A 25,997-nucleotide genomic window follows, 5' to 3' on the forward strand; every position below is an offset into this window, starting at 1 on the left:
TGGCTTGCCCAGTGTTGTGCATAGGGACTGTTTGGCCGGCCCTGGGGCCGATCAAACAGTCCGTATGCACAACACTGGGCAAGCCACTCCCCCCATGCCCTCGAGCAGCACCGCCCACGGCGCCCACTCTACATAGCGAAAATGGTCCCGGCTGGGGCGCTCTCTACTGCGCCTCAGCGTTGTGATTGGCAGAGCGGAGGGAGGGAGGCTGCCTTTCATTCATGACGACATGACGACGAGAGCTTCAGGACGGCGGGAGCGGCAGTTTGGACGCATCCAGAAGCTGCGGTGTTGCAGGACGGAGCGGGAGTTGGAACGCATCCAGAAGATGTTGCAGGACGAGGATGGTAAGTTTTATAATCTTCTTTCATTTACCCACCCGCCTCCACCCCCCGTGACGACCCCCACCCCCATCATGCCGGCCGTTACTGTGAAGTTATGAATGTACAAAACTATTTTAGGCCCTCCTTAGGCCTAAAATAGTTATGTACATTCATTACTATTTTAGACCCTCCGGTGCCGTATCAATGCCAGTCAGGGCTGGCTTTAGGGCGTTGCGATCGGTGCCACCGCACCGGGTGCTGGAATCCTGGGGGCGCCGTGTTTGAAAGTTTATTATGCCTTTAAAGTACCTGCTGCAGCGTTTCTTTCACCCCGCAATTACCAGGCCTCACATAAATGTCAAGATAACTCGTGTGATTAATTATCTTCCTGGAGAGAGAGATCAGCATTTTGTATAGTTGTGGTTTTGACTTAGGTGAAGTTAGTGCAGAGGGTTAATATGCCTGCTGCAGAGAACGTGTACCATGTAGATTACAGATGTAAACAGATCAGCAGGTTACTTGCAATGTATAATTTAAAGTCCTTAGTCCTAATATAGAATAGTGAGGTATTAACTTTCATCCTAGAACTGCATACACGCTGCAAAGTACAGAACATTGATCAATGTTGCAAAAAGGGTTAATTTGGCTAGAAATCGATTCTTATTATTAAAGAAAACTCCCAACTATGCTGTTTCTTTTTCGACTCTGAGTTTGTGCTTCTCCACACCAAGCACTCTTAAACTATGCTGCCTACCAGTATGGATGACATGTGACTCCTACACTTTTAGTCCTTTGGCTTACGTAACATTTCCTACACAGTGATTTACACATGTATGATTGAATGTCTGTGTGTAATATGCGTGTGATGCAAAGTGCTCAGACACCCTGCACTGGTATGAGTGGCGCTATATAACTAATTCAATGCATCTGAGAGAGTGTGGTTATGGAGACTTGGTCACTGTTTTCGCCACCCAATCTTTGGCCCTAATGGAGACCTGAGGGGACATATAGTTCATCTTTCTTTGGCAATAAGGTCAGGCGGCTAACGCCAATGTTCCCTATTCTTTTAAAATAATGCAGTCAGGCTAAATGGATGGCACGGGTGCAAGCAGGACTGAAGCACGATATGGGACAGTTTTAAATGTGTTTAATTATTTCAAGTCTACATATCCTACCTACTTTTATAAATATTCTTGCTTTCTGAAATGTGGTTTAACCTGCATCCTTTGGGCCTTTTTTTTTTGTTCTTCAAAATTTCCTTGGCGTGAGGGTCCTGCAGTTCCCCTTTAGTCAATCAGGCTCGCTATGACACAAAACACATTTAGACCCTTTTTTTACGCCCCACCACTTTCAAATGTCACCAGCCACCACTGACCACTTCACTTTACAACACTCTATTACACTCAACTCTACCCCACTATACTCCCTCCACGACACTCCACAATACTGTGCGCAACTCCACAATACTCCGCGCCACTCCACTTCACGCCTCTCAACTGTACTCTACACCATTCCGCTCAAATTACTTTCATATTTCACTATACTAATTCACCACTAATCACCACTAATCCTTTAAGGGATTCCGGAGTGAGCACTTCAACGCCTCACCAGGGGTAGGAAGCGATCTATATAAGTGCAAAACTTTCCCCCCTTCTATCCCTCCACTAATATATCCATCTCAATCCAAATAACTGGCTAACATATCTACCACTCAAATTACTTTCATATTTCACTATACATATTCACCACTAATCCTTTATGGATTCTGGAGTATGGGGGCTACTCGCCGAAAAATCGCTTCGACGCCTCGTTAGGGGTAGTAGGCGCTACATAAATGCAATTACAACTAGCTCTTTCAAAGAAGAAACATATCGGCTTTGCCAGTGCTTTTCTCATACGTGCACATTTTAAAATGCGTGAACACTTTAACAAATAGAGTGTTGAGAGCTTGATGGAGATCATATTAGTGTCAGGCTAATTGTCTTCTTAACAATACGCAAGCGTCAAATGCTTAGAATTGTTTGTATGAGTATATTAGTCATATTGCCTGATCCTAATAGGGCCGCCGCTCGGGACAGGCATCCACCCTAGACATGCGCAAGACAGTTGGTTCCGAGCACCCGGCTACTACAACGTTCTCCGACGCTTTCCGCGCGTGCGCCTGTCTGGGTCGGGAAAGGTGGTCTGTCACTGTCAGTGGCTTTGAAAATGGCTGGGGCGGAGTACGCTAGGGATAGTCCCGCAGAAGGTGCAGTCGGCTTTGAGCAGAAAGAGGAAGAGGCGGGCGAGGGCTGCGGCTTTGACAGCAAGTGTATCTTCTGCAGAATAAGCCGCGGTCAGGAGCCAGGAACGGAGCTTCTGCACTGCCCGGTGAGAGTCCCCAGCACCAGGAGTGCCGCAAATCGCTTTTTTTCAGCCACCGAACGTGCCCCTTACTCCACATGCAACATTTATGGTCACACATGGGAGATTCTGAGACTGAAAGAGAGAAAGCAAGCAAGCAAACAAACAGGAATGTTAGGTTGGAAAAAGTTACCAAATGTTGACAAGATTTTTACACAACAAAGAAAAAAAAAATATCTATCTATCTATCTATCTATCTATCTATCTATCTATCTATCTATCTATCTATCTATCTATCTATCTATCTATCTATCTATCTATCTATCTATCTATCTATCTATCTATCTATCTATCTATCTATCTATCTATCTATCTATCTATCTATTCTCTCTATCTATTCTCTCTCTCTCTCTCTCCCCCCCGGGTATATGCTTGATGTCTTGACTTTTCCCTGTCCCCAGCCATTGTCCATTATTAATCATGCTCCTCTTCATTAACTAATTTTATCTTTTTTCTTAGTCTGTGTCTTTCGCTGAAAAGTTACAGTTCCCCACCCTTCTTGCAGCCTGATAATCGATTCTTCACTTTGCCCCAGCCCATATAACTGTTTATTTCTCCAATTTCTTTTCACCATTCACTTTTGAACCAACTAACCACCGATCTGTGTGAGTCTTTTCATTCATGTCTAGGTGACCTTCGCCTACGCCCGTATAGTGGTCGACTGGCTAATGTCATCAGGGGGACCTTTAGCCAGTGCTTAGCAAACAACACAAAGCGTCATAAGGAAACAAGCATTTACAATGCAACGGTCTCGACATTGTTAAAGTTAGAGCTGTTGGCATTGCTCATGACATTATTTTTGTTTATGTTTTTGTTTTTAAAACATTTAAAGAAACTGCATTGTTATTTACAATGTCAATAGCTTAATGTCTCTCAAATGCTAGACCTATTGCATTTGCACCCACACACAGAGTCACACACACAAATACTACTAAATAATAGATGACTGCTGTTCATCAGATCCTACAACAAACACACAGCCTCCGCAGTAAACAGAACTGGTACATAGACAACCTAAAAGGGCCAGCAAACGGTTCAACTGCACATGCCCGGTAAACGAGGTAACTAACCACGAAACGCTCCTTGCGCAAGAGCAGAGAAGCAGAGACATGACAAAACAGGCTTTGCCAACACTATTTATTATTTTAAATGTGGGCTTTGCATGTTAGATGACAACCTGTATGGGATCTGGTGTGTCACATTTCTTGAAATGTATATTTTCTTGTATTTCTCAGAGCGCCTGAAGCTTTCCTTAGGAACCACGTGGCAGAGTAAAAGCCAATGCGCACAAAATATGGACTGCATATGTTTAATGTAAAAGTGAGAGTGGAATAAGAGGGCATAAGTGTTTAGAAGCATACAAATATAACAGCTTCGCTGAGCAGAATGAATGTGTACATACACAAACACGCTGGCATTTAGACCACAGGGAACTGGGTCTTTATTGTTAGAGTAAAAATGAACAAGTAAACATATTTGAAAGTTTGCTGTGTATTCAGCCTCACAGCATGCCTATAAGAACACGGTGTGAGTTATTCGCGGAAATAACAACGGGGAACGTGTAAAAGAACGAGGCAGTTCAAGGGCAGGATTGTTTATCGTATCCGACAAGTTATCGATTGCAATGTCTGAACGTGAGATAATCTTCCAGACATGAAGGAAGGGAATGCCTGATTTCGATGTCCCGGTCTTTTTGTGTATTTGTGTACTTTACTTATAAATAAAATAAATGCCAAACGATTCTTCACGAATTGGCAACAAGCCGCCGACAACAGTGGCACATACTATTGCAGAGAAAGACACGAGCCTAGAGCGCACCCCTCACAAAGAAACGTCAAAACTTGCCAAAAAAGCTGCACAGAAGTAATTTAGGCTGAAATTTAATAACACGAGATCCCGGTCATCAATCTCCGTTTCTGTGAAAAAGCGTGAAAGTGTGACAAAAACAGAAAAGGGCCCGGCACTTGACATGTCCGAGCAGCTGAAATGGCCTTTTTTCGGTCTTGTGTCTTCGGAGGGGGAGTTTCTCAGGGTGTCAGTTGTGGCGCCGCTCGCATTAATCACTGCGTCAGAGCTAGGGACAGCGCGGACGGCTCCGGGTGCTGAAGTGACAGATTACATTTGTTGTAGGAGGGGCAGTGGGGGCAGGATAGGCAGACCGCCCCGGGCTGGCCCGCTGCAGCACTGGGGGCCAGACTGTGCCACGCCAGTGAATGGCTGGTGGGTGCAGGGTGGGCAGCGCTCAATGGTTTGCTAATTCAATCAGTCAGCGGCGCTTCCTTTCAGGCAGGGCGAGGGCGCTGGCAGGAGACCAAGCTCGGCAGGCCAGGTGCTCGCAGAACGAGCAGGCCTTCAATATTTATTAGCATGTTCCTGGAACGTGTTTAAACTGACGCCCCCCCTCCCCCCGCGCAGTCTGTCCTCTCTGCAGAATCTGTGTTTCCTTCGCTTCATCCCTGGGGTCTGCGCGTGCATTCCTTCCGCTCTGTGCAGAATGGGCGTCCAGATGTAGCTGTGGTTGTTATTATTAAAATTAGGTGCAGTAACTGCATAATACGTAATTACAACAATAATACCATTTGCTAGTGTACTCGTGAGAGAAAGAAGAAAAATTATAAACGCAAAAAACAAACTGCCGGGAATCGCCCTGAACACCGCCGCATTTCTCCGAGGTGAAGCAGAAATGCCTCGGAGAAAGGCAGCGGCGGTTTCGGATTCGGGGGTGTGTTTTTCTTTTCTCTCCTCTTGCCATTGGCTGGAGGAGAGAAAAACACGCCCGGGCGAAAAGTAACAAAAAAACACGTACCCGAATCCGAAAAGGACGGGGCTTGTTTTGAGAGACGAGCCTCTTCTCCAATGGCTGGCCAGCATTTAAGAGGCCAGCCAATGGAGAAGAGGAGAGAAGAGGGGCGGGTTCAAGCCCCTCTTCTCCAAGTCATTAAATCTCGCGAGCGAGACTGCGCAAGCGCAGCCTTCGCTAGCCGAGACCTAAAAAGTTACAGCGTAGTTGACGACACTCTATCAAAATATAGGATCATAATGATCATTTGTAAGCTACGTTCCTCTGGCCCACATCCATGTCAGTTTCGGGCATTCACTGTTCCTTTTCCAGGTATTACCAAAGTCTCGGAGTTCAACCCTCATGTCTCTCCCACCCAAACCCGATGTCCGTGAAGGGACATCTGACACACCATAAATTGTGTTTGGATAGTGCCCTACGATCAATTTTACATTACACCCTGAGGGTGTAAAGATTAGCAGTGGTGCCTTTGCCACAGAGTTCCAGGCACTCAAAGTGACAGGAAAATAAACTGAATTTGTGAAGAGTTATTGTCTGTAGTCACAGCTTTCCAAATGAGCATTATTCATAAGTACTAAACCCAATGAGTGTGGTACTGTGTTACTCTTGCAGCGCAATAGCCATTTTGGAATGGAGAAAAGTGATGGTATAATACCGGGCCTGTGTTAAATGGTGAAATCCTTGAATGATGACATGAGAAGAGGGAATTCTTGTTAGAGGTTTATTCTCAAGTAGGTAGGTTTAACAGCTCAGCCACCCAACCTCTGGCTCAAATCTGTAATCCACACTCACAAGGTTCTAACCTTGAGCCAAAGCACCTCTACAATTCTAGAATTTACAGATGTCACTAGGATACATGGATGTCAGCTGAATGTTAGAGAAAAGAGGCATAAATAAATAACATTACAATAGCCTGCCATAATATTAGACATTCTTTGCATGTTGTGGACAACTTTGGCATTATTGTGTCAACTCCTGGTATAATTCAAATCATGGCATCATTTGGATATTGCTTTGATTGTGGATATCCATGTCATGAGACGGTGGTGTATGGAAATACTGGTCACATTCTATCCCTGTGTAGCAGTAGTTCATGCAGCATCTTGAAAATTATGAACTGATGTGTAAGCACTCATGATGTATTTAGTAAAAATGTCAAGTTGGTATTTCTGTGTTAAAATTGTGTTTTACATGACAATAATGCTTTTTTGTATGGAAATAAGTGGGGGGTTTTTCCAAATCGAAAAGCCTGTATATTTAAGCAAAATGTCAGTTTAACATTGCTCTGTGAGACCGTAAGATTTGTGTAACCTATCTGCAGGCATACCTGTAAGGTTACTATAACTTGAACTTTAGCACCAACGTGTGAACCAGTAAAATCTGTTCAGCCTGAGCATGTCTTTTCTTTCCTGCTTCGCCCATTCCAAATAGAGTTTCAGTTAAAAGGTATGACACAGAGTCCGCTTGGAAGAGGCAGGGCAGATAAATGAAGGGACATGTTAACGTGAACAAAGATGGTATGGAAAAGTGACTTGAATTGTCAGATTTAATTTTCTGAAATGCCTTTTTTACAGAACGTTTTTTACATGTTTATTTCGTGAAATGGTGCTGACACGTACACCAGGGTGTGGAATTTAATAAAATATCTACTTGCCACGGGACAGGTTGTTTTATAAATCTACTTGTCATGTAACAAAGTCCACTTGTCCCTTTGGTGCCATGTAGTGCAGCGACAAATTATGGCAGCAATCTCATTATATAATAGCCTCTCTGATTATGCCAGAGCTAATACCATAGTAGGGTTTAAATACTAGCAATTCCCATATTTTGCCACCTTTCCACAGAGCTACATGCTGGAGATAGTGGTGAGCATAGTTCCTCATGGTTGGAATGCCCTTTTGAATCTCTGCAAACCTACTAACTTGCATGGTTTATGGGCTTTCATCAGCTTTTCTTTAATATTTTCCCATACAGAGAAATGTTGGAAATTTACTCCTGACAAGGGCAGAAGTAAACTTTTTACAGGGTTGGGGAAAAAAGTGGTTGGTGGGAAAGTGAACTTGTTACCGCTCACCAGATTTTCACACGAGCATATCTACACATGCATACTTGCTCGTGCTAAAATGCATTTCACAAATATTTTCTAGGAGTTCGATTTCCTGGCCTTCTTTTGTAAATTCTTGTGAATTCATGAAAGATTTAACTCTATCTAGGCTAATGCTGGGACATATTCCATGGGTGCATTAAGTGAGTTTCTCTAAGAATTAGGTGCCTATTTAAGTCTGGCGTAAACCAAGACCGTTTGTTTGTATTAAAGTTCTATCTCTCTCTATGTACTAGCAGGCTTCACTGTGAGTGACAACATTCTGCTGTTTCACAAGGAGCATATTGGCATACAAAATAGTTTTGTTCAGTGCCAGGAACTACAGTAGCAATGTATGGTTTTTCAGACCAAAAATATGTTTTGCTTTTGCCAATGTTTTTTATAGTGATGAGGGCCCGGCAGCTTCCACAACAATAAAGTTGAGCAAAAACCTTGTCAAAACAAACCCATGCATTGACAAAACTAAAAGGCTGACCAAGAATGTCATACCAATTGGCTTTGCCAATGCTTGTTTGTTTTCATGTTTCCTATAAGTTTGTTGAAACTGGTTACACTGTTTCCATTTTGAATATTTTTGGGCCATGCTAGCATAAATCAGCACATTTTACTAAATGATGCTTCCAAGAAATGGGATCTAACATTTCACAGTAGTTTAGCAAAACGTTTTTTTCTTAGTCTCATATTTTTTTATATAAACATTTTTATTTGAAAGCAAAGAATCCTCAATATTGCTTTCACACGTTTGCATATATTTGCATCTAATCAGAGCGCATCCTGTAAGCATTATACATAGCTTCATATTGTTAAACTTTGCAAGTGTGTGTGTGTACACATTTTTATACTGGAACCACTGTCAGTAATGTAGTCTGAACCTACATTTCCTTAGAGCTTTCACCCCAATATAATACTTTATTTTTATTTTTTATTAATCAACCATAAATGCAGGTTTGAACAGCATTAACATATGGACACAAATATCAGCTTGACTGCAGACAATGCTCTTCCCTGACCCATAATGTGGTACTGTAATCTGGCAGCCAATGGGTTTGTGCTGCAGGGGGTTGAGCATACTTTTCCCAAGAACAAAATAAACATGAAATCCTGTTGTCATTCACCCCAAGCAATATGTCCTACACAGTGTTGCTGTAATTTTCAGATAGTTTTCTTAGAATTAGGGAAAATTGACCACCCCTGGAAGTGTCCGGATTGCGTGGCACACCATTGAGGTATTGGAATGTTTATAAGGCTCCTTCAAACCTAATGTCCTTTTTAGGTCTCGCGTGGCGTTGCAGCGCAAAGCATTGCTCGACTCGGCGAGATTTATTGTGACTGAGGAGTTTCAGAAGGGGGCTTGAAGCCCCGCCCCTCATTTCCATTGGCTGGCGTCACCGTTTATGCTAAACGGTGGCCTGCTATTGGAAATGAGGGTTTTTGATGGATGCCATTTCGCCTCCGAGCCGGACTGGGTCGCCTGCTTTGCTGCTGTCGCAAAGCACTTTCTTATCTTTATGGGGCCATGTGTTTCTAATTAGAAACACATGGCCCCATAAAGACAAGAGATCCCCATGCTCCGGCTGCAGCGCGGTCCTCTTTCACTTTCAGGACCACGCTTGTTTGCCAAGTGTTCCTATATAGCAGTTTTATCACAAGCCTGACGGCTCCCATAAAAATCCCGGGCTTTCTATATCAACAGCCCTCTTTGTACTAAGTTATTAAACATTACATTTTTATTCGTCATTTGTGTTCTGTTATGCAAAATAAGCTCTTTGATAAGATGTGTCTTCTTAATTGGGTCCCGGATGCTTCTGGGATCGGAGTTGTCAGGTGAGCTGGAAGGAGGCGCTCTGCCCAGATCCAGCTCTCTGTCAGGGGACCTGTAGCTGCGTAAAAACCATATTAAGTTAGAGGGGCCAAACGGAGGGCAGTGCCAGGCTCAGGTGAGACTCCGCATCTGTGATTGTCTTATGCTCCGGCACTTTTCTCATAGCATCAGCAGGACTGACGGAAATGGATGTGTTTGTTGTTTACAGCGTGCAGCTGTGGACTCGGCTGCATGGGAGTTGTATAAGATTGAAGCAAATTTGTACAGCGACTAAAATATTGAGCTTTCCCCCTCCCAGTGTGCAGTCTTTGGAATCCTATTGTCAAAGTTTATCTCGTTGTAACCTTCCCTGGGGTGATTTTCATTTGCAGCTTCCTTGTTCTCTCGTTCATCCCGTCCTGCGCTGTATTAGCACTTTGCATAAGAGGCTGGGAGCAGTAAAAGGCAGGGGCGGCCGGGCCTTGCTCAATAAATGGCAGGTGGACATTTTGTGCCACAGACATGGTAAAGATTAAACCGAGGTGCCATGAAAAGTGGTCTAGGGAAGTAGTCTTGGGCCAAAAGTAGTATAAGGAAAGAGCAGGATAGAAAAAAGGCTGCTTTGAGCTTGACACTCACTTTAATAAAGACAAAAGAACTTTGAGGATTAGCATTTGAATTCATCCTTACCCAACGAACAAAAGAGTTGCAGGTTTCATTACAGTACAGTCACAGTCTAGATGCATACCAGGGCCGTGCCCATTTAGCGGCTTGCGCTCTTTTTATTCACTGCGAATTGTAATTTAATTCTTCTGGAGAGGAGACTGCCCTTGACAGGCAAATGTAAACAGAAGGAATTAGCATTTTCACGCATAAGGCGTTCTTTAAAAATATTTTACTGGCATGCACCAAGCAGAGCAGGGCGGAGAAGCTTTTCTCCATCACAACACAATATTGTTTTAATTTTCTGTTCCGGAAAGTCAGATACAGGCAGACGTCCACATATTTATGTGCCAGCGTTTTCCGAAAGAGCATCGCCACGCCGGATTCATGGCTGCTTGATATATTCTGCCAGATAGTTTCGCATGGTTTTTTGGTACCAATTGAAACTTGAATATGGGAAATTAATTTATTTTCTTTACAGAGCTTTTCTGCACATTTTAACTCCGATGTCGAAACGGCGAGTACAACTTTTGTGTACCTATTTACACGAGGCACGTGGCTCTAAATGCTGGAGTCTGGGCGATATACATTGCTGGTGGTGCCAGCACAAACTACTTATAATACAAATTAATGGTAGAATATCTTTTTCAGTTAACATAATTTCAAAAGCTTTATTTTCGAGGAGACCAAATGGATTTATACAAGGCCTCGCGCCAATACTATGAAAATTTGACATCGGAATTTAGAACATAAAATGGATTTGGCTAGTCAAAATCTGCCCTCTAGTGTAAATGGCTATTCTCTTATGTTATGAATATGTGTCCACTTCAGTGAGCTATGGTTGAATTTTCTGAATTTTTGGGGTGTTTCACAGGTGAAGTGTAAGACTTTAAGACATCTCTTAAATAGCCTCATAGGATCAATGGCATACTATTGTTCAACAGAAGTATATCGTTATGTTTTTAATGTGTTCTGACAAGTGGTACTGAGCGTGGCCCCTGTCATATTCCTCTACAGATTATTTTCCATTTCCTGTCAAATTATTGCCTGCTCCACGACAGTCTTTTTTAGGTCAAGTCCGGGCAACACATGCGCTGCTCTGAGAGGCATGCTGTATTCGAGTATGGACTTGAAGCTCCGCCCACTCTCCACCCATATTTTTCATTGGCTTGTGTCACTTTCCTTTGTAACAGCTGGCTTCTGATTCGTTAAAAGGGTTGTTAGTACCACATTGTCTTCATTTGTAACCTCCGCTGAGGAATGGCCCTTTTACATCTGTTGTTACACGGTATGTCTTATTTAGTCTATAAGCACTATTTTCTTTAATGAGTTTCTCCTACTGCAGGTGTGACATGCTCTCCTGCAACATTCAGCGCTCAGTATGCGCTTTCACTTTCCAAGCAGCCCGGGACAATGGCGGCCGCTTTTTTTAGGTGAAATAGGTCTCACATTTACAAGAGTTTGAGCTGTTGGCATTGTAAATGACAATACCTTTTATTAAAACAGATAAATAAAAGGCATTGTCATTTACAATGCCAATAGCTTAAACTCTCGCAAACGCGAGGCCTATTGCATTGCAAATGCTTGTTGTAAATTCTTGTGAAACTGTGCAATAAAATCCACTGTTTGGATATTTCTTTCAAGCCTTGCTATTCTCCCTGGAGCTCCTTAGATGGTAGACTGAATTGCTTGCTTGATACAGTTCAAGTCACTCACCACTTTGAGATATGACTGTCATTAGTCTGTGACTTCCAAACTCTATCTGTACCTTCCATCCTATGTCCATGTATATTTCTGTTCCTTCCACTCTCTTTGTCTTCGCACTCACCCTATTTTGTGCCCCAAGGCCTGGGTACTATATATTTCCCCTCCTATGCTTTGCAGTGTGCCCTCTGTACTGTAACAATGTGATGTAATTTTGCCTATCCAGATATCAAACATACTATTTTTCGTTATAAAATCACATGCTCCGTGATGAAGTGAATCGCAACATTGACATTGGATTGTGTTTCTTCTTTATACATTTTACATTTCCGGAAATGCAGTGGTTTGAGACGGAGTAGTAGGTGCACTGTTGTTTTCTGCATGCGTGGGTTAACCGTTGAATAGTTTGGTCTCCTACTATTCTCTCAGTCTGTTTGCTAGAAGTTCCATATAGGACGGCTGAGATATACCAGGCTGGAAAGGTGATAGCTTTCCATGAATATTTGCTTTTTTTTGTGCTCATGTTATTCTTTCATGTTCTTCGATTTAGCATGTAATCCATTCATGTCTCATGAGTGTTGCTGAGAAGTAGCAGTAATTTTGCCTCTAAAAGTATGACAGGCATCCCCAGCCTTAGAGCACTTGAGTGTTACTTCCCTGACTCGTGCATTTTTGGCACAGAGACTTATCATTGAGCAGGGATGTGGTCCTATATCTTAATGGCCTTTGCTGACATTTGTGCCCTGAGAAATGTTTAGTTATGTATGTAATTGCAGCCATGGTTGGTATCGGTAGATTGCATCTTGAGGTAATAAAAAGGTGCAAATGTTTTGCTTTAGGCATATAGAGCCTCATTCCATTCCAGTTATGCCTCCAATATGTTTTCTCCACGCTTCTCCTGCGTGTCTTTACTGTTAAGGATGCTTAAATGGAGTGCGTATACTCTTAGTTCAGGTTTGACTGTGCAAATATCATCATCACATCGCTCAATTAGCTACAGATGCTGGAAGTGGTACTGAAGTCAAAACAATTAAAGAAATTGCCTATGCTTAGGAAATAAAGTTAATTTTAAACTACTCCCATTTTCTGAAGGAAGTTTCGGTCATAGACCTGCTCATTTGTGCTCTGTAAAATTTGAGTAGCTTTAGCTAGATCTAGGTTATGGTTGTGTTAGCTGCTAAATTGTTTTAGTGCATTCTTGTAATAAGACTCAAGTAGGTTAAGAATGCCTTTATTTTTCACAACTCCCAATAATGAGTGAGGTAGCAGTTAAAATGACATAGTTTAGAATTTTGCACTGAAACCCTTGCCGAGGCGCGCACACAAGCACAAGCGGTACATAAGGGAAGAAGGACAAAGGAGGGTCAATTGGTGGGAAAGGTGACACAATAAATAACATAGTGACTAATGTAAGCCACTACATCTTCTCCCCACATAGAAGAAAACTCATTAGTCCAGGGCATAGTCTTTGAATCTCAAAAGAGGCATAATATTTCTTCTTGAACAACCTTCGCATGATGGAAGGTGGCCTTATCCTTCAGCTTAATTTCCTCCAGACACATTTCCCAAGACAGGTGCCTCCTGGTCAAGGGACTTGAAGGTGAGACTTGTCGAGAAGTTGGTTCCAGAGGAAGACTGTAAGGGGCACTCGGATATACTGACTTTGACCAAATCGCACAAGAACCATTCCACCACTGGCCATTCTCCAATAAGAGTGGAGCCATTTCTCTTAACCACATGCAAAGGCTTTTGCTACACTTGCTTTCCGGAACCTTACCACTTGTATAGTTATCTTTACCTAATCCCCTTCCCAAATATGTGAGTCCGTGACCTAATTCCTGGTGTTGTAGTAGATAAACAACTCCCTTGCTTTGCACACACAGTCTCTCGCCTCAGCATCACCTTTTATGCCAAACTTCTTTACTCATCTCTTCCACACCTTTAACCAATAAGGTTGGGGTTTTGTGATGGCCAATCTGCCAATATGGGGGGACACATGACTTGATTGCCAACCGGATAGTTTTCTGAACAAGTTGATTTGTTCTTTCTACCTGTGCATTAGTTTGGGGGTGGTACAGGTAAGATATCATATGTTTTATGCCATTCATTCCAACAAGTTTAGCCATTTTATGGGAAGTAAGCTGCAACCTGTATACAGGTTACCAGAGACGCAAACAGCTTCTCTTGGCCCATATTTTATTTAAGGTTAACAAGTGATGCAAATGGCCTCTCCTGGTTTTTTCCTTTTTTAACTCTACATTACAACACCTCTAGGCTACTAAGCCGTATACGTGGCTCCCCGGTCTGGACATGTACTCTCCTTTCTCCACTCGACGCCAACATTTAGGTGTCCCTTTATCTCTTGACATTAATGAGAACCCTAGAACTCTAGGACCTCCCCTTATCAACATGGGGACCTTTATTGCGCTTCAACCCCACTGGGTTAACGTTCTAGTCGTTCTTGTGCTAGACTGACGTGACACACGTTTTGTCACTTCCGTATTTCGGGCACTGCACGTTTCCGGATACTTTTTCTTTGCATGAGAGACGACTGCTGCCATCACCCAGTTCCGACGGGGATGGGTAGGTTACAAGCTCACCGACATCTTCTTTAGGTAAGAAGCAGTCCTTCAACAGAGTTTTGTCGGTTTCCTGACTTACCTTGGTTTCCGCGTCCTGCGAAACCGAGTGGTTGGGTCTCCCCTCAGTGCCCCGTATTTGCTAAGGTTGCTTACAACTTCTTTCAACCATATGCATTCTCCAGGTCACCTTATCTTCTGATGTCACGGCCCGCCGGAAACTGTTTAGGCGAGGCGTCATCTAGTTAATTGGTGAGTCCATGTCCTTCCGGGGTGTTTACGTTGTACTGTGAGCTTCGTGCTCAATTCGAAACCTTAGGTGACCATACCACGGGTTTCTTTTAACAATAATTCTAATACCATGGGTTAATAAGCCCTCGTTTGAAAAGGGTTTGAATTTATGTTATCAATATTAAGAGAGAGATACAGAATGCAAGCATACGCCTAACTTTTGTATATGCTGTTTACCTTTTTCTTTTGCAGAAATCCCTTCAACATGCATGAGTATCTAAACAACAGCAATACTATTACGTGGTAGGTAGTCTGTCCACCATTACCACTGTGTGTAGGTAGTTTCACACTTCATATATTTTTTGGTCCTGATGAATTGCCATAGACCCAGCAGGGCTGTTAAGGCAAGAAACATGTTGACCCTTTGGAATAGAGCGTTATTTTGTTCTGATCCATTGAGTCAGATCAAACCGCCTTCCTCTTTTTCTTTTAATCAGGTAGGAACCATATCCTAATAACAATTATTGGTTTACCTAACCTGTTTTAACTTTCACATTTAATTTACACCTACACTTTTTTGGCCCCTCACTCACACCACATCTATTGGCAAGGAACAAAAGATCTCCGCCAAAGAGCCCCTCATTGGGTGCCCGTTGGGTATTGCAGCGCCAACCCAACGAGGAGCAGGCCCAATGATGAAGCATGACACCTAGCTGGCTGGGTGTGTGAGGGCCCTAGTTCCGAAGGAAGATATTCCCCTCCCGGATCCACACGACTGGTTTAAGGTGTTGGGTTTTCACCATCTTCCCGTTAGACATTCACTTGTATCTCTCTCTCAACTTAACCCTGTAGGAACAGCATACCTTTTCTTTGGAGTTTATGATACGGGCTCGTATGCTGGACCTCTTCAAAATGCCCTATGTCCCCCCCTTTGTTGATTATAGAATGCACGGGTTAACCCCCGTGGGATATGTATACAGGTTACCAGAGACGCAAACAGCTTCTCTTGGCCCATATTTTATTTAAGGTTAACAAGTGATGCAAATGGCCTCTCCTGGTTTTTTCCTTTTTTAACTCTACATTACAACACCTCTAGGCTACTAAACCGTATACGTGGCTCCCCGGTCTGGACATGTACTCTCCTTTCTCCACTCGACGCCAACATTTAGGTGTCCCTTTATCTCTTGACATTAATGAGAACCCTAGAACTCTAGGACCTCCCCTTATCAACATGGGGACCTTTATTGCGCTTCAACCCCACTGGGTTAACGTTCTAGTCGTTCTTGTGCTAGACTGACGTGACGCACGTTTTGTCACTTCCGTATTTCGGGCACTGCACGTTTCCGGATACTTTTTCTTTGCATGAGAGACGACTGCTGCTATCACCCAGTTCCGACGGGGATGGGTAGGTTACAAGCTCACCGACATCTTCTTTAGGTAAGAAGCAGTCCTTCAACAGAGTTTTGTCGGTTTCCTGACTTACCTTGGTTTCCGCGTCCTGCGAAACCGAGTGGTTGGGTCTCCCCTCAGTGCCCCGTATTTGTGTTTGCTAAGGTTGCTTACAACTTCTTTCAACCATATGCATTCTCCAGGTCACCTTATCTTCTGATGTCACGGCCCGCCGGAAACTGTTTAGGCGAGGCGTCATCTAGTTAATTGGTGAGTCCATGTCCTTCCGGGGTGTTTACGTTGTACTGTGAGCTTCGTGCTCAATTCGAAACCTTAGGTGACCATACCACGGGTTTCTTTTAACAATAATTCTAATACCATGGGTTAATAAGCCCTCGTTTGAAAAGGGTTTGAATTTATGTTATCAATATTAAGAGAGAGATACAGAATGCAAGCATACGCCTAACTTTTGTATATGCTGTTTACTTTTTTCTTTTGCAGAAATCCCTTCAACATGCATGAGTATCTAAACAACAGCAATACTATTACGTGGTAGGTAGTCTGTCCACCATTACCACTGTGTGTAGGTAGTTTCACACTTCATATATTTTTTGGTCCTGATGAATTGCCATAGACCCAGCAGGGCTGTTAAGGCAAGAAACATGTTGACCCTTTGGAATAGAGCGTTATTTTGTTCTGATCCATTGAGTCAGATCAAACCGCCTTCCTCTTTTTCTTTTAATCAGGTAGGAACCATATCCTAATAACAATTATTGGTTTACCTAACCTGTTTTAACTTTCACATTTAATTTACACCTACACTTTTTTGGCCCCTCACTCACACCACATCTATTGGCAAGGAACAAAAGATCTCCGCCAAAGAGCCCCTCATTGGGTGCCCGTTGGGTATTGCAGCGCCAACCCAACGAGGAGCAGGCCCAATGATGAAGCATGACACCTAGCTGGCTGGGTGTGTGAGGGCCCTAGTTCCGAAGGAAGGTATTCCCCTCCCGGACCCACACGACTGGTTTAAGGTGTCGGGTTTTCACCATCTTCCCGTTAGACATTCACTTGTATCTCTCTCTCAACTTAACCCTGTAGGAACAGCATACCTTTTCTTTGGAGTTTATGATACGGGCTCGTATGCTGGACCTCTTCAAAATGCCCTATGTCCCCCCCTTTGTTGATTATAGCTGCAACCTGTTACCACCAACAATCAATTAATTCTCTGATATTGGGCTGTAATACGAACTTCACCTCAATCCACTTGCTAACCTAGTCGGAAAATACTGTAGCATAGTGCATGTTTAAAGGTAGTGAATCTATGGGTTCAATGAAGTCCATGCCTAGTTTCATCCGTGGTCCATCTGGCCATGATTCAGATGTAATAGGACACTTAAATAGCTTAGTGGTATTGTCTGCAACACCGCACCTGCAGGCTTCAGAAATCATAAAAATGTTACTAGACCTACAGGTCTAGTAACTTGAATGATCTACTCAACCTAACTGTAATATAGTTAAACTGGTCTCAAATTGTGTGATTCTAGACAAATATTTTATTTTACAGAGTCACCTTTTTCTTCATTGTCACATTTGAGAGCACATTTACATATGTAAGTTCAGCATTTCTGCTGTACAAAAAAACTTGTTTGATTAAATAGACTAAACATTTGCTCCTTGTATATTAAGAATCTAGACAACACATATAGGGTACACCTCATCCCTGACTTGCCTCTTAGTTCACTAATAGCATTGCCATCAGGTCACCGACAGGAGTGTTTCTCAGTTCTTGTCTCAAAAAATCACTTTTAATGAATAGATTACTAAAGTATGATGTGGTAGTGCAGTGTAATTTACAAACAGTACATTTCCCATTTAAATGGGTAAAAACGTTGCCACTAACATGCAGTTTTACTGATAAAACTATTTAGTGTATAAACAAATAATCAGTGAAAATTGGGTTTCAGCAAACATATTTATAATTTCTACTTCACCACGTAAAGAGTCCTGATTTGTTAATTACTAAAATATTTGTTTCATCACACAATTACAAAAAATTGGGCTTTCATAACTACTGAAATATATTTTGAACTGTTTGTACAGCTCTCATATTAGCCTTTTAAATGTGTTTATACAAAAACTTGACCCTCTACAGCCTTTCATTTCACACTCTTTGTACACCATGTCAGACAGTTCACTTTACAAAATCCTGGAACTCTGCAGTCAGAGAAAGAAGAGTAATTGTAAAAAGGCTGAAACTGACTTCTGACCTGTCTCTGAACACAGAGCATATGACAAGATAAAAACAAAATTTAAAGACATCTTTATTGCTCCTTCACTTTGGGTAAACAAAACACCAATTATTTGTCAAATTGCCAGAACGGGCGAATAGGCCCTAAATATAGCTCACCCTTATAAAATCTGACTTGCTATAACGAGTGGACGAGTAGATTTCTAGAGGCCTGCACCTTTACATCAAAGCGCATACATGGCAGCCAATAAGATATGCAACATTGTTTTACCTGGTACCTGCCATACCCACATTTTCCTCGAGTGCTAAGGTGATTAATTGCCCTCTTAAGAGTACTAGGAGGTCCTAAGACATCTGTAACAGCACATCATCTTCTATAGATAGTTCATCTTCCAAGAGAGTAGAAGGCTGCAGTCAAAAACGTTTTGTGGGGTCAACTCTTCTCCATATTGTCTTCTACTTTTCAGCACAGTATTATTCTACGTAGATTGAAGCCAGCATTCTCTTGACAAAGGACGAGGAACTACTGTCCTTGGACAACCAGGCTACTATCAAATTATTTTCTTCATTCTAACTTCATCTACTTCATGTGGGACTCAGGACGGAAAACCAGCACAGATATTCTGTCGCCCAGTAACAAACTGAACCTTAAATTGATACTGCTGTAATTTATATGCTAATTGGGCAATCCTGGGGGAAGTCACACCTGAGCCTCCTTCTTTCAATATGCTAACTAAAGAATTGTGGTCAGTGCAAATCAAGAACTCCTTACCCCAGTGTAAACTTTAACATTTGTTTACAGTCCAGAGGTAAGCCTAAAGTTTGTGCTCCATTACAGAGTATTTAGTTTCAGCTCCTTTGAGTCTTTGTGAAGCATAAGCGATGATAATGCTATTGCTTTCTGTACTGCCTTTACTTAATGACTTAATAACTCCCCAGACCAGTTTGGCTGGCGTCAGTGGTGACAACACAAAGCAGGTGTCTGTTAAATGATTTGGAAAACAGCTTTTTCTAACACATGTTTCAATTTCCTCAAGCTTGGTTTACACTGATAGACACATCTGAACTCAACATTTAAAAAAAAAAAATGCATTGTTCAGTTTTAGCTGCAAGCATCGTTCTCTGTAGAGCAAATGAAATGTTGAGATAGGGCATTCCCTCCAGTCTTTGAAACATGACTTTATTCCACTGCCCTGACTTAAAAACGACATGGCAGACACCCAGTAACCAACAAGAGTAGTTCAGTCACACCACTCGAGTCTGACTTGGAGAGCCAGAGTGAACAAGAAATCAGAAGAGAGTACCAAGTTCACATCACAGCTGGATTTCAACTGCAGTCGAACAGTGCACACAAACTGAAATACAGCAGTCGGCAAGTGAAAAAAGCTGGAACACCGTTCATGCTTGGACTGGCCCGAACTTTCGGCCTGCACCATAAGACTTGTCAGCCAACACGACCCCTACCCTATTCACATAGTGCTCTCAAACGTTCCACCTATCCAGTTGCTCAACCAATATTGAAGATCCTCATGGAAAAGGCTTATAGTGTAACTTTATTTTGTTGAGGCACATATTGTTATTTGATTATCACAAAAAGTATCCAACTACTTCTGTAACTCTTAAGTGGCATAAAGACTACTTTTAGAGTGAATACATTTTTATTGTTTCAATTAATTTCATTTTCATTTTTCAATCTTTATTTCGACCATTTGGTCATAAAAGATACACATACATTAAAATCACAAAAATTCTGTCACATTTGATAAAACATCAGTGCGTGATTTAAAAATCCACTTCAAACATTATTAACAATGTTAAAAATAGAGCAATCTACAGACTACCCAGCATTTTTTAAAAGACGATTACGCATATGCCATACATTTGTAAAAAATTTGGCAAGCGCAAAAACGATTGGGCCGGAAACATCACATTTTAAAATCCTGTACATAGGTATATATTCCCTGCCACCCAAGTTCTTAATCAGAGGCAGCAGCCAGTACTTTCTGGCTGCCTTATATGCTGGGCAGAAAAAGATCACATGTAAGTCATTTTCCTCTTTGTCAGCGCAAAGGGGGCAATACTTAGTGGAAGGGACTTGCGACCAGGTGCTAGAAAAGGAGCGCAAACGCAATGTACCGTATCTCCACTGGAGAAATAACTTTCTAGTGAGTACGGGATATATGGGATCAAAAGCCTTTTCAAGTGCATAGAGATCCTTATTTTGCAGGAATTTAGAAGAAAGGGACCCCTCTGTCTGGGTAGCTAAAGCCCTTACCCTTTTGTGTTCATGATACAGATTCGCTAAAAATCTCTTAGAGATTCTAGGTGCTGTATCTGCTGGTTTAGTCCACAGTTCGGGGAGCCCCAGATCTGTGCAGGTTGACTGGATATTTTGGACCCAGGGGATACTGAGCGCCTTGGGGTGTTTTAATAGTTCGACCAGTTCCGCCCTATAGTCCGCGAGTTCGTCGCTGCTCCAAAGCCTGCGCCAGAAGGCAATGGGTCTTAGACTTATCTCGTCGGCGAGAGGCCGTAGCCCTAGATCAAGCCTCAAAGGGAGAAGTGGGGTGCTAGAAGGAAGTGCGGTAATTTGTCTTATGAATCTGTTTTCCGTGGATGACAGATTCCGACATGGGGTATGGCCCCACAGTTCAGCCCCATACAGGATCGCCCCCCTGGCCTGTGCTTTATATATCTGAATTAGGGCCCCCAATGGGCGATAGGTCGAACCGGTCATCATCCGGGAGATACCCCCGGTAATTTGTACTAGTTTAAGGTTAGCCCTGGTTTGATGAGTCCCCCAGGTCATATTTTCGTTGAGTGTCACGCCGAGATATTCAAACGTGGCTACTCTTTCCAGCCGTGCTGCTCCCAGCAGGGGATTCGGGCGCTGTTTGGGGCTTGGATTCAATACCATATATTTGGTTTTTGTGGCATTGATTTCCAGTCCTCTGTCCTGACAGAAGGCCACAAAGGCATCAAGTATCCTTTGGATGCCCATGGGAGTTTTAGATACCAACAGTGTGTCGTCCGCAAACATTATTGCGGGCGCACTGTTGCCATTTAGTTTGGGGGCATCTGTGTGTTAATTAAAATTGTTACAATGAAGTGCAAGCTTCAAAGATTTAAAATATTACGTTGGACAATAAAACAAATAAAAACGGTGCAAGTGGTCAACTGTCAAAGACTTCAATTAAATCTAGTCCATGATTAAAGCGATCTCTTGGAGTTTTTCGTTAAGGTGCAGGTTTTCACTCCTCTATATAGGACCAAGAGAGATTTTGTGGCGGGTGTACAGGTACACGTTCGATGCTTTTAGCCACAGAGATTTCAATAAAGTGCGATGTGTGAGGCGTTGCCTAAGAGTTCTTTCACCTTGTGTGCAAATTTCGCAAATCTTGCCAGTTCCATTGGTATGTCCAAATTGAAAAGAAGTTTCATCGCATCTTGGCATGTGCGTGTTCTGTATTTTAAAATCAATGGTTTTAATAAAGTCCGACATGCTTGTGCCAAGCAGTGGTATATGCAAACCAAGTGAGCCATGGATTCCTCCTACTGTTGGCAGAGTCGGCAAGTGCTGACCACCTCTAAAGATTTCCAGCGGATGTTAATATCTTTTATCGGCAGCACCATGAGTCTCACTGCTAAGATTCGCTTTAAAATTGACTTATTTAAAGCGGCATCAAGATAAGGCGGTCTCTGTAAAAGGTAGCAAGTATCCTGATGTTGCTGCTGGAGAGCCTCAGTTCCTTCATATCCTCTTCCTTAGAGAGTAGTCTAACTTGTTTTTTTAAGATCGGTTTTAGGGTGTCTGGCTGATGAATAAAATCCTGCCAGTTGGATATGGCGAGGTGCAATTCAGTGCTAGCGGTGTGCAGGCCTTTAGACCACGAGTTATTTCCTTTCTCAAATATTGTTTTTAAAATTGCTTTCATTGAGTGCGGAAGGGCCGCACATACCCCTCGATAGAACCGCACAATCGAGGCCCAATGCTTGCAACTCTGTTTATTTAGCCCGAATTCCACTTGGACCAGTGCATTCCGGGCATGTGTTGGTATTTGGAAAATTCGCTTAAACGCTTGACAGTTGGCTTGTTCCAAGATGTTACTAAAAGCCGCCAAGAATGCTAGTTGATCATATGTGAATGAGGGTAGCAGCTTAGCGCATATGACCTTTCTGATGGGTTTAGTGGATGGGCCGCATAAAGACGACTTGTTGGTACTTCACAATAGTCTATTGATTCATAAGTAACATTTATTTAATTCACTAGTTGGGCTCTACGCTTGTTCTGCTCTCCCCCTTTATCACCCTCTCGGTCCCAGTCTAGCAACATCAAACCCTGCCCCAATCGTGTTACGGGCATTTCCAGGGTAGGACCAAGCCCTTCAGTGTAATTTTTCTTCCTAATCTTAAATTGCAGATGTAGCCTACATTCCAAAGCCACTGTCTATCCAAAGACATGGCCCAAAAAGGACTTTGAGCAGCTTTCAAGCCGTCTAAGGTCATCCCCCGCATGGCAAGTAGCCAAGACACCCCACTCTAAGACCTTGCAGCAGCAATGGAAACAACACTTAATTCAGGTGCTGCGGGCAAAGTAGCAAACTAAAATGTAATGACCGCAGCAAAGGGTATAAATAATCCCAGCACCATGGAAGGAATTGGATAACAGTTATGGTCGTTAAAGGGTGGATGTACCTTTTGGCAGAAGATAAACAAGGGTGCAGTGTATGAGTGAGACTTGTTAGTGTGGGTTAGTGTCTACAGGATTGCTGATGGCAAGTGGTCACAACGTCCCAGGGTGCTGTTTGTGTCAAAAGGTGAAGGTGTTTGGGGCACTTGAACTAGAAAGGACATTGTTGAGGTTTGAATTTATGGCTGGGGGTTGAATGGTAGTGTATGTAAGATCTGTGACTAGTGTGTTTGGCTGTTCTGTCAGGGGGTATCAGTGGCAGGAAGTGTCATATAGGGTTGTGTTTGCAGGGGCTGGCTGAGTGCTGGAGTTGACTAAGTGGGGTGTATTACTAATGAGAATCAGCAACTGGGGTCTGTTGCTGGGAAGGAACAGTGTCTTGGATGTCTTTGGTGGGAGGTAGCATTATCTGAGAAGGTTCGAAGCCCATGAATGTTAGAAGCTGTATTTGAAGGCGTTGATTTGGAGTGATTCATTGTCTTGAGGAGAGCTTTGGCTCTCCAGAACATTCTCTGAATGTAAATCTGACTAGATTGACCTTTTGGTGTCGGGGGTCTGTGGCCAGCGTTGCAGCGGATCTTGTGTGAGTGTATGTGCTTAGGAAATAACTGTCTGGTCACTATGTGGTGGCAGAGGTGGTAACTTCTGAAGTTATCTGTGAGTGGTGGTGAAGATGGGATCTAGTGGGGGTCTGTGGTTTTTGGGGGCAATGTCTGGTTGTGGCATTGTCCAATAGTCTGGCTAGTGAGGGGCTAATTTTTTAATAAGTTCTGTTGGTGTTTGGGTTGCTGTGTCAGAGGGGTTAGGAGGCCTGGGTGGGTTAGGGGACCGTGTCCAAGGTGAGGGCTCTCTTTCTGATCATAGAGGGGCAGTGTATAACCAGCATTGAAAATGCAATAGGTCTCGCCTTTGATTAAGTTAAAGCCGTTTGCTTTGCTAATCGTATTCTATAGCAAAGCAAATGGCTTTAACTTAATCAAAGGCGAGACTTGTTGCATTTTTAATGCTTGTTGGTAGGGAGATTAAGTGATTTGCCAAGAATCACGGGATGTTGAGCCAACTGCGATGCTCAATCCTTGTTCCCCCAACTCTGGCCGTTAGGCCACATCCTCCAAATCTGGGAGTTCAGACTAGATTAATTTCAGCAGAAACAAATCAGCATCTTAAAACAATGTAAGAGTGGGGAACATGAAGTTATCCGGTGACCTTAAATACAAAGTGCCCCGTTTTGGCCGCCCAGCCTTAGATTGTCTCAAGCGCATATTTAGCTTTACCGCTGCCTTTGATTGACTCTGACCGGCAGGCATTACTAATCAATCAATCAATAAGGACTGTGGTGATCTAACTAATATAAGAAACAAACCAGCAAACGCTCGCCTCTGTTGTTGGCCGGAGGGGACACCTCGTCCTGCGAGGGAACACTCCTTACAACGTTGGGGGTGGCCATGCTGCACTATGAGAACCATGCACTATTCGAAAAAGCCAGCCAGCTGGAAAGGCCACATCACCCGCAGGGGGGTGTTTACAGAAGACAGCCCCTTGATGTTTCCCCCACTGTCTGGGAAGAAAAGTCTTTTTTCAGTGGCTATTTGGCCCCTCAGGCTAGCCGCTGTCAGCACGAGCTCTCTTACCTCATCCCCCCGGAGCGATATCTAGTCCTGGATAAAGTTGGGTATTCACGAGGGCTCACTCGGCTGGTCATCCTTGGTTTCTGGCTAGTTTTCATTCCACCTCGTATCTATTTTTCTAAACACCCTACACTTTAAGTGGCCTTTGCTCACTCACTCTAGAAGTTCTAGAGAAAAACACTTTCCCAACGGCAGATTATTTGTTAAAGAGTCATAGAGCCGCACATCCCAGTCATGATACCCTGTGTTGCCCGTAATTTTGGTACATAATGCACCCACCTGAAGCTGCACTCCGTCGTGTCTTGACGTACAGTTGGGGTTAAGCTTGTAATATTATTCACCCCTCATTAATTTATCACGGTTAAATGAAGCCTGTTCCATCAACTGAAATCTTGTAAATCACTTAGGCTTCTCCGCTCCACTATCACGGGAGACTGATATCGAATAAAATACATTCAAGGGTTAGACATTGGAAGAATCTCGGCTTACCCACCTACTACTCTTAGCTAAGTACTCCCTTACCCACCAGTCCAGTGATATATGTTCAGCAGTTTAATTTCTGGCTGTCACCTGTCTTTGACACTGTTATCCCATTCAAGGCGTCCTCAGCCACCAGTGGGGACCAGTTGCTGAAAGCAGCAAGTGGCCAGGGGAAGCTCACAAAGGCGGCAAGCCTTTGAAGCTTCCCCTTCGTGGACCCTGCCCATCCTGGGGGAGGAGGCTTGGCACCTCGTCCCAGGATGTGCATTGTTTCAGGCCCCCAAGAGCAGCAGGCTCTCGACCCAGGGGTCCAGAAACATGTCTGGTGGTGGCAGCTGAAAGCAGTCACTCAGCCTGGACACTAGTGGGAGGTCATTTTTCAGGGGGCATCTCTGTGTGCATATTTTTATTAAATCCCACAGTGGCATCAGTTGGGTTTAATGTGCTGAGAAGTTTGATACCAAACTTCTCAGTTTTCAGTGTAGACATTATGGTGCTGTGGAGTTCGTAATGACAAACTCTCAGCACCATATACTCTTAATGGCAGCACTGCACTTACAATGTCTAAGAATGGCCTTAGACACTGTAGGGGTACAGGGCTCATGCTCCACTGGTATAGGGCACCCAGCTAGAGGGGTGACTGATCTATGCCAGGGTAGTGGGTTGTAGGCTTGGCACACATTGATGTGTGCCATGTTGACTCTTCACTTTGTTTTGCACCAAGACACGCAGCCTGCAAAGGCAGTGTGTGAGTGCAAAGGTACAGGGCCTCTAAGGGTGGCACAATAAGTGCTGCAGTCCTTAGAGATCTTCCCTGGTCACAGTGCCCTGGGTACCTGTGGTACCATTTACCAGGGGCTGACCTGTGGCTAGAGATGCCAATTGGGTTTTGTTTTCAATGCAGCTTCAGGGAAAGATTGGCAGGAGCCCAGGGCACACAGTTAAAGCACA

General features: G+C 43.3%; 1 protein-coding gene across 4 annotated transcripts in view; it reads left to right on the top strand.

Annotated features, from left to right (window-relative positions):
* Positions 1 to 2,473: 2,473 nt before the first annotated feature.
* The window catches only part of HINT3 (histidine triad nucleotide binding protein 3), a 129,046-nt gene continuing 105,522 nt past the window's right edge, over positions 2,474 to 25,997 (top strand). For 3 of the 4 annotated variants that reach the window (XM_085611814.1, XM_085611817.1, XM_085611816.1), the window contains exon 1: positions 2,483 to 2,693. In XM_085611814.1, the coding sequence (XP_085467940.1) occupies positions 2,532 to 2,693 (162 nt within the window). In that variant the 5' untranslated portion in view covers positions 2,483 to 2,531. Of the gene's footprint in view, positions 2,694 to 25,997 lie in introns of all 4 variants that reach the window. The other variant, XM_085611815.1, reaches the window with a different exon arrangement.

The sequence above is a fragment of the Triturus cristatus genome, chromosome 6, assembly GCF_964204655.1.
Source record: "Triturus cristatus chromosome 6, aTriCri1.1, whole genome shotgun sequence".
NCBI classification, from domain to species: Eukaryota; Metazoa; Chordata; class Amphibia; order Caudata; family Salamandridae; genus Triturus; species Triturus cristatus.